Raw genomic sequence first — 8,834 nt, 5'->3', positions numbered from 1 at the left:
ACTCCGTTGTGTTGGTTTGAATCAGGAGAAAGAGTGGTCTTAGGACCAGAGATTGTTCAGCAAACTACTGAGAAAGTTCAGATGATCCAAGAGAAAATGAAGGCGTCGCAGAGTCGACAAAAGAGTTATCATGATAAGCGTAGAAAAGATCTTGAATTTCAGGAAGGAGACCACGTGTTTTTGAGAGTCACTCCTATGACTGGTGTAGGACGTGCTTTGAAGTCAAAGAAGTTGACCCCGAAGTTCATTGGTCCGTATCAGATATTGGAAAGAGTTGGAACGGTGGCTTACCGAGTGGGTTTACCGCCGCATCTTTCGAATTTGCACAACGTTTTCCATGTGTCGCAACTTCGAAAGTATGTTCCGGATCCATCTCATGTAATCCAAAGTGACGATGTGCAAATTAGAGACAACCTTACGGTAGAGACTTTACCGTTGAGGATTGATGATCGTAAAGTGAAGACGTTGAGAGGCAAGGAGATACCTCTCGTGAGAGTCGTTTGGTCGGGAGCGACTGGTGAAAGCTTGACGTGGGAGCTTGAGAGTAAGATGCTGGAGTCTTATCCAGAGTTGTTTGCTTGAGGTAAATTTTCGAGGACGAAAATCTTTTAAGTGGGGGAGAGTTGTAACGCCCACTTTCGTTTAATCGTTTATTTAATCGAGTTTAGACAATTATATTATAATTATATAATAAATACATGATTTTGATATGTTTTGATGATTTGTGGTGATTTTGATGATTTGATTGATGACGTGATAAGTTTTGAGTTTTGGAGGATTTGATAAGATTAGAGAATTTATTTTATTGTTAAATAAAATAAAGATTTGAAAATAATATAAAATATTTAGTTGAGGGCTGTTTTGATATTTTAGATAGTTTTGGGGGAGAAATTGAGATAAGATAAGTAATTAGGAAGAGATATAAATAGAGAAGACCTAATTGTTGGAAAAAACTGATTGTACGTGAAAACTTTTGGAAAAGGGAGAAAAAGCTTGGAGAGGAGCAAGAGATCAAGAGGGCTGCGATTTTCTTCATAACCAGGTAAGGGTGGGACTAATAACTCAGTAGCATTAACCTCTGTAATTCTGATGATTAGTTGACAAAGTTAGGATTGATTTAGAGGAGTTTTGGAATTAGGTCAAAACCCTAAAATTTGAGAATAAACGGTAAAACTTGTTTAGATTGATGTAAGAATTGTCCTGTAACCTTAGAATATGTTTAGGATGAATTCTGGAATCAAAACCAAGCTTAGAACCATGTGAAACGTCGGATTTTTGTGATTTTAGGAAGCCTGGCTGTAGCGACATTCATCGCTCGCCACGGCGAGCTATGATCCTCGCCTCGCGAGTGATGAAGATTCATCGCTCGCCACGCGAGCCTTTCCCCTTCGCCTCGCGAGTTGTCTGGTGCAACTCGCCATGGCGAGTAACCTTTCCTCGCCTCGCGAGCTTAGGCAGAGAGCATGTCATATTTCGTGTTTCGACCTTTTTAGTTGAACCTTGTATGCCTTTGAGTGCCTAAACATACCTAGAGACGATTAGGAATGATTTTTAGGACAGGATTGAACCCAGAACAACATCAGTTTGGGAGATTAGTGTTACTCGCCATGGCGAGTAAGTACTCTCGCCTCGCGAGTACAACCAGAATGTAGTTGCTTGAGTGTTTGTGCGATCTGTGTCGCATGTGTTGATCAAGAGTGAACCCCTAATTGGTATTGAGACCTAGTGATGACGTTTAATGCAGTTGTAGAGTTGTTTAAGTTATATTGATATTCATTGAGCAAGAACTAATGTATTGTATATTCATGCAAGATATGAAGGTTTGATAATAATGCAATTTATGTGCTATTGATATAATGATATCATCTTGATATGAGATTTGTTTATGCTGCTTCCGTTATTTAACTAAGTGCATATGTATATGATAAGGTTTAGCTCCAAATTATTGGATGCATGTTGATTACGATGATTACGTGTTTTGTTCATAAGTGTCCATGCATAGCATATCATTGAGCTTAGTCCTCACCACGAAAATTAGGAGCTTTGTCCTCCGCACGTTTTATAGGAGCTTTGTCCTCCGCACGATTAAAGTATATTAATACTTATGATGACGATTGGTACCACATGCATATAAGAAGTCTAAGAGCATTGTCACATTGTCATGATTAAGATGCCTTGTTGATGATGATTGATTATGTGATTACGTGATATGTGTTTATTGATTATGTTATGTTATTCCTAATGATTGGATATATGATTACGTGATAACTGTTTAGCAATTATGCAAAGTTAGAAATAGAATGAATATGATGTTAATTTATGATTCTCGATTACATTGATTAATGTTATTGTATTATGAAATCTCACCCCTTCTGCTTGGAAATGTTGCCCTTCGTATGGGTAACTTGCAGGTGATCGTGCTTAGTGTGCAGTTGCTTCGTGAGTTGGCCTTGCCTTCACTGTGTCGTCTAGGTCGCTCTGATACGTAACGGGATGGGGTTATATGCTATAACATGCTTCATTCTTTTACGTGAACTGCTTATGTTTTGATAAACTCTTTTGAGATACTTGTTGGGCCTGCGTGCCAAAATCGTTTTACGAATTATGATTATGATTTTCCGCTGCTATGTTAAAGATAATTTGTGAAGGTTAAATCATTATTTAACTGTTTTGGATTACGTTTCTATGTGATATCCCATTTATGGTTTTTACTCTGATAATTGTTTAAGAAATTTGTATATTGGGAAAACGGGGTGTTACATACTCCACCCCAGACTGGTCAAGAGGCTGTGACGGGTCAACAACCTGTGACTCCTCAGGTTGTGTAGCCTGAGAGCTCCCTGAACCATCTCCCCTCCGACCTCTACCCCTCTTTGGGATGTGGCCGCTCTGCCTCTCCCTCCGGTAGCTCTGAGTCATCGCACGCCTACCACCAATCATCTTAGATGGATCAATGGGGTCCTGATCGACCATATCTACACAAAAAATAATAAAATTAACATCATTTCCATAACCTAATCAAACACATTAAACCTAAACTAAACATAAACATAATCAAACTCATTAAAAGTACAACAATGAACATCATTTCCATAACCTAAAATCATTCAATATAATCATCATTACAATAAAATTTATGTCTATCATTTCCATAATAACCTAAACATCATTCAATATATAATTAACGTACACTCAATCATTTCTATACAACTAAATCATTTGTGTCCATCATAATTCTCGTAACCTAAACTAACTAAAAAATCAATATACACTTAACCAAACTATATTAACATCATTTATATCATTTCCATAACCTAAACTAACTAAATAATTTATAAAATTGTCACTGAGGCATTTTATCAAACACTTTGTGTGTAAAGTATAAAACATATTCAAATTGTGTTCATTTGCCACCATTCAAAGCCACATTATGATTTAAACAACATAGGCAACAACTACATTCATTTATCAATTCCTAAACTACACATGCAATCATCAAATTGTCAATTTTAAAATCAACCCTAACCACATACAAACTACTCTAATTTTTTTAAAAAAATCAACCTAAACAAATTAACATTAACATTAAAATGATTGACACAACTTACTTGTGATAATGTACACTTGATTTGCTTGCAATTCGTGAAAATGGATTTGGTGAAGATTGGAGAGAAATTGAGAATTTTGAAATTGTTTTGGAAATGGGAATGGTTCTGCGTTCTGGTTTAGTTCAGATTTCCTCAGCAGTTAACTACCGAAAACTGCCGTGAGTTTACTAAAAACTTCGCCAGTAAACTATAAAAAGGCATTTTCATAAAATACTCGTTCGTGTGTCACAGTCAAATCAGGAACAACAATTCTCTTAATCATTTCATTTTTAATTCGAGATTCAAACGCTGATCCTTCATTACAATTTTGAACCACTCTCACTCTGCAGCAATAGATTTCAGTGATTAAATTCATCAGAGTTGGGGTTTTAATAAACCAATCTGGAAGAAATTGGAAACCCTAATTTAAAAGCCGGTTGCTGTTTCTGTCGATGTCGATCATCAGCGACGCGCTTCGGCAAGCCTTTATGCCCAAGCGCGAGTACGAGAGTCTCAGAGAAGAACAAAAAGCTTGGGGCAAGCTTCAAAGACCAGTGACAATTTCTTTTGTGGCTATAATTTGGCTTGCAATCATTGTTTCTACGGTTATTAGTTTGAAGATAGTGTTTCCCGGTAGCGATGGGAAGAGACCGTTTTGCGTTCGGAAAATTCAATCGATAGAAATAGGAATGAAAGGTGGCTCTTATTCGGATTTGATTCCTGGTGCTTTTTATCTTACCGATCAAGAGATTGCTGATTATTATTGGATGGTTGTGTTCATTCCTTCTTTCATTGTTTTCGTGCTTTCCGGCGTCTATCTCATTGCTGGTAAGAAATTTAATTTCATCGTTCCATTCTAGGAGGATTTAATTTTATCTGATTATTAATACACGCATGCTAGACAATAAAAGGATATTAGTGTATGTTTGGATTCACAGCGAGTTTAACAGAATCTCAGAGTTGAATCACAGTGACAGTGATTTTACAAAAGCTACATTTTTTGAGTTTCTCTAAAACCAGGGTCTACACCCAGAGATGAGATTGCATGTAATTTTTTGAGAGTTTTGATTTGAAAATATTTATAGTTGCCATGTGATATAATAATTAAGACAATATCATAGGTAGCAGACTGCAGTTCCTTTGAGGCGGAGGATTTTTTGGCATTGAAACAAATTTCAAGAGTATGCTGCTAAAAAATGGGGAGAACTCAACTGTAGATATAATCCTTTTCATGGTGAAATCACAGCTAAAAGGAAAAAGCTTTGAATTAAAAGTATAGAAATTAGAAAACCTAATGAAGATGGTTAATGTCAATAAAATATTAAATGAGAGAAAGAGAGAGAGAGAGAGAGAGAAAAAGCATTGATTTATATGATGCAAGTTGAATTGATAATAACCGTGATGCTTATAATGGAAATTGTTTTGAGTTCTCCATAAACTTGTCTAGTTTATGATTTTTGGAAATTAGAATGCAAAGACAAACTATAGTTATGGATCTTGTTATTTGCTGTATGTTTGACATCAGCGATATAAGTATGCTTCTGTCCTCTTTATAAATTTGAATCTAAGATTTATAGTATTCTAGAGGATTATTAGAGACTTTGACCACTTGGTGCTTTTCTGGAAATCTTCCTAGCATTTGTGTAACTTTTATCACTTGATTCATTTCTAAGATGAAAGTCGAGAAGGAGAAGTGTCAATTTTAGAGCAGAGTAGTGCCACATTCTCAAATCTTGGATGTCTAACTTTGCATAACCGTATAGTTTGCTTCATCCAAATCAAATAATTTTACTTTTTCAACTTAAGAGAAGCAACCGATACCAGCTGCAGCCTGCACCAATTTGTCAATTCAAGAGTTGCACAAATGCCATCTCTGTTATGTTGGACTGTTTCTGTTTCTCATTTGTACTTTCAGTACAATCCCCTGACCTTGTTGGAATTTTTCGATAAAAGGACAGTTCCAACCATGTAATTTCCTTTTAAAGATTTCACAAATAACGTGATTTTAAGATTGCCAGCCACATTATCATGCTCTGGACTATATTTAATCTATAGCTTAAGTTTTTGCAGAACTAATCCTTTTTTTATTGTCTTCTTGAATTGATGATCTTGAACATATTTGATGGTTTGTGGTGCCAACAGCTAAGAGCATATTTGGATATAAGTTTGCAAACTATGGTTTTATTCAATAGGAAAACATATATCTATTTTGCCAAACATACTGCAAATTAAGGTGCAAACTGCAATCCAATAGGGAGAGTTGGGGTAGCACCTATAGTAGAAAAGATGGTAGAAAATAGGCTTAGGTGGTTTGGGCATGTAGAGAGAAGACCTATGTTGTAGAAAGAAGAGTAGATCAGATGGAGGAGAGTCGGATCGAAAGAGGGAGAGGAAGACCTAGAAAAAATTTAAGAGAAACTATTAGGAAAGGTTTAGAGATTAATGAGTTGGATCCAAATATGGTGTATCATAGACCATTATGGTGTAATTTGATCCATTTAGCCAACCCCACTTAGTGGGATAAGGCTTGGTTGTTGCTGTTTATTTTGCCAAACTGCAAATTAATGTGCAAACTGTAATCCAAATATTTATTTAAAGAGTGATTTTCCATTCTCTATTTTGTACTTCCCCTCTTGATCCATAACTTGTTTTTTACTGTACTATACACAGCCTATTTTATAACTCTTCTCTTCTTTAGTTGTGCAGTATTATTTGATTGTTTATAAATAAACACTTATTTTATATTCCTGGTATATTATCTTGTATTTTATATTATAATTATCTTGCAGGTATCACTGTAGCTTATTCTGCTCCAACAAGGCATGGATGCTTGAAGGTGGTTGACAATAATTATTGTGCCTCAAGACGGGGTATGATTCCTCTACTGTCTGATATTTTCACTTATGTCCTTCTGTGCACTTTCAATTAAGGCCTCATTTTTCATCCGACACTGGAAAATTTTATTGGTTCAATTAATTGAAGTTTTATATTGGATAACCTACAGGTGGCGTTCGCTGTCTATCCATCTTGAATCTTATATTTGCCATCATCTTTGGTCTTCTTGCCTTGTTTCTTGGTTCAAGTCTCTTGACATTCATGAGCAACTGCTCTACACCTTTGTTTTGGTGCTATGAAGTTGCATCGTGGGGACTGGCTGTTCTATACGGTGGCACTGCCTTCTTCCTTAGGAGAAAGGCAGCTTTGATTCTTGATGAGGGGAGCTTTAGTGGACGAAATCTAGGTCTCGAAATGTTGGAAACGACTCCCCTGGAAGTCACACCAGAGGTGGAAAGACGTGTTAATGAAGGTTTTAAAGCATGGATGGGTTCATCCCTTCTTTCTTCTGATGAAGAAGATGAACCCGACAGTTATGAGGAGGCACCTCATTTAACACATACTAACTCAAACAGGCAAATACCGTGAACTCGATAAATTCAGTTCTAAGAAGTTGGCACCATCTTTCAAGCCTTTCATGAATTGAAGAATGCTATGATGGGTGGAATTCAGTTTTGGACAAATAATTGTTTCAGCATGTATCATAAGACGAGAATAACAATTACAGATGTTGGTTAAAGGAGTATGGACTTGATGCTCCTTTGGATGAGGATAACAATTACAGATGTTGGTTAAAGGGGTATGGACTAGTATGGACTTGATGCTCCTTTGGACGAGGATTTCACCTCATATATTAGGGATCGAGGTAGTTTAGTTTGTTAATATTTATTAATTTGTTAATGACCAAGCTTTGACTTCCTGAGGTGGATGGCATAGTAATCTCTGTTCGTGCTCACTTTTTTTACATGGTTTGTGTGCTTCATTTGGAGCTACTTAATAGATAAAGTGGTTTTTACTTTTGCGTGAAGTTATAGGCCATAGAGTAATCTTGAAACTTCAAAAGATCACGTTTGGGAGCTTGTCGCTGAGCTTTTTTCCACAGCTTTGTGCTTGGCAAGTAGCCAATATCTTAAGATAATGAATCTCTTGATGTTTAAATATTTTCTGTTTGAAAAAGAAAAGCTCAGCATATTTTGAATCTGAGGTAGGTTCCTGACAATTTGACATGTTCTCACCTTAAGTGCAATCTAGTGGCGAGATTCACACACAATATGGTGGAGAAGTGGGGAATCTGGGATTCGAACCCCCGACCCATGGACATAATGTCTATGGTAGCTATCAATTGCTAACCAGTGTCCTTAGGGCAATGATTAAAGAATTTTCAAATAGAAATTTTGTCTTGGAAATATAACATGTTATTTTTGATCAAGAAATGATTACACAATTTTTTCATAAAAACTTACTTGTTTTGGATGCTTAAGCATTGGTTAACATTCTTCTTTTTCATAAACTCTTATGGATTAACGCAACTGTAGAGAATAATTGCATTGCCCTACTTATAAATAGAGTTGAAAAATTAATTTGACTATTGATCGGAACTAATAATTTTGATCAATACTTCGATTTCAATTAACTTTGACGTCTTCAAATTACACAACTTTTTATTGCAAAATTACTTATTTTGGTACTTTAACAAATGTTCTAAGGACATTGGTTAACATTCTCCTTTATTTATTGATGTGAAGTATCTATCTACTTTGATGATAACTAATTTTTGTTCGAGAATCTCCTTGTCTACTTTTTCGTGAGATCTCCCCTTCCAACTACATTCATAAAATTTAAAGGGTTTTATATAACGATTAACGAGACATCCAACTTTGAGAATGTCTCGTTATTAAATATCTTGAGAGAGAGAGAGAGTTTAATCGTCCAATGTAGGCTTCTCACATAATTTTACAATAAACAATTTTTGTTTTCAATAAAAACTTACCATTTTTATTTGTCTTTGACATATGCAATATTGTATTGGATAGACAAATCATTATTTAAAATTTATTTGAATTAAGTTCAGCCGAAAGAGAATTTAAAATTTCAAAATAAAAACTAAAAAATGGATTTTATTTGTATGTAATGTTAGTGTAAAATTATTTTATACATATATTCAATAATATGTTGTTAGAATATTTAACGTGTTTAAAAACACGTGAGTTGTCGCGTTTATTAGTTGATGAGATTGAAGTTTCCGTGAACTTATAATATATGCATGAGTCGATGTTCGAACCTCGAACATTTTACTTCTTCACATTTAAACCTGTGACAAAAAGGGGTTAAGACACCATTGAATTGTACATATAAAAAATCATTTTTTGTAGAGTGTACTAAAAAACTTTATTCCCCTAAAAAAAACTATTA

The 8,834-nt window shown here is 35.3% G+C and overlaps 1 protein-coding gene across 1 annotated transcript; it reads left to right on the top strand.

Annotated features, from left to right (window-relative positions):
• Positions 1 to 3,850: 3,850 nt before the first annotated feature.
• Positions 3,851 to 7,449, top strand: LOC25490101 (uncharacterized). The gene is made up of 3 exons (XM_013606537.3): positions 3,851 to 4,415; positions 6,377 to 6,457; positions 6,592 to 7,449. The coding sequence occupies exons 1-3, from the start codon at positions 4,040 to 4,042 to the stop codon at positions 7,008 to 7,010; spliced, it is 876 nt and encodes a 291-aa protein (XP_013461991.1). The 5' UTR covers positions 3,851 to 4,039; the 3' UTR covers positions 7,011 to 7,449.
• The last annotated feature ends 1,385 nt before the right edge of the window (positions 7,450 to 8,834 follow it).

Source organism: Medicago truncatula, chromosome 3 (assembly GCF_003473485.1).
Source record: "Medicago truncatula cultivar Jemalong A17 chromosome 3, MtrunA17r5.0-ANR, whole genome shotgun sequence".
In the NCBI taxonomy this organism is placed as follows: Eukaryota; Viridiplantae; Streptophyta; class Magnoliopsida; order Fabales; family Fabaceae; genus Medicago; species Medicago truncatula.
The sequence above is the reverse complement of the archived record's forward strand: the minus strand, read 5'-3'. Positions and strand labels throughout refer to the sequence as shown.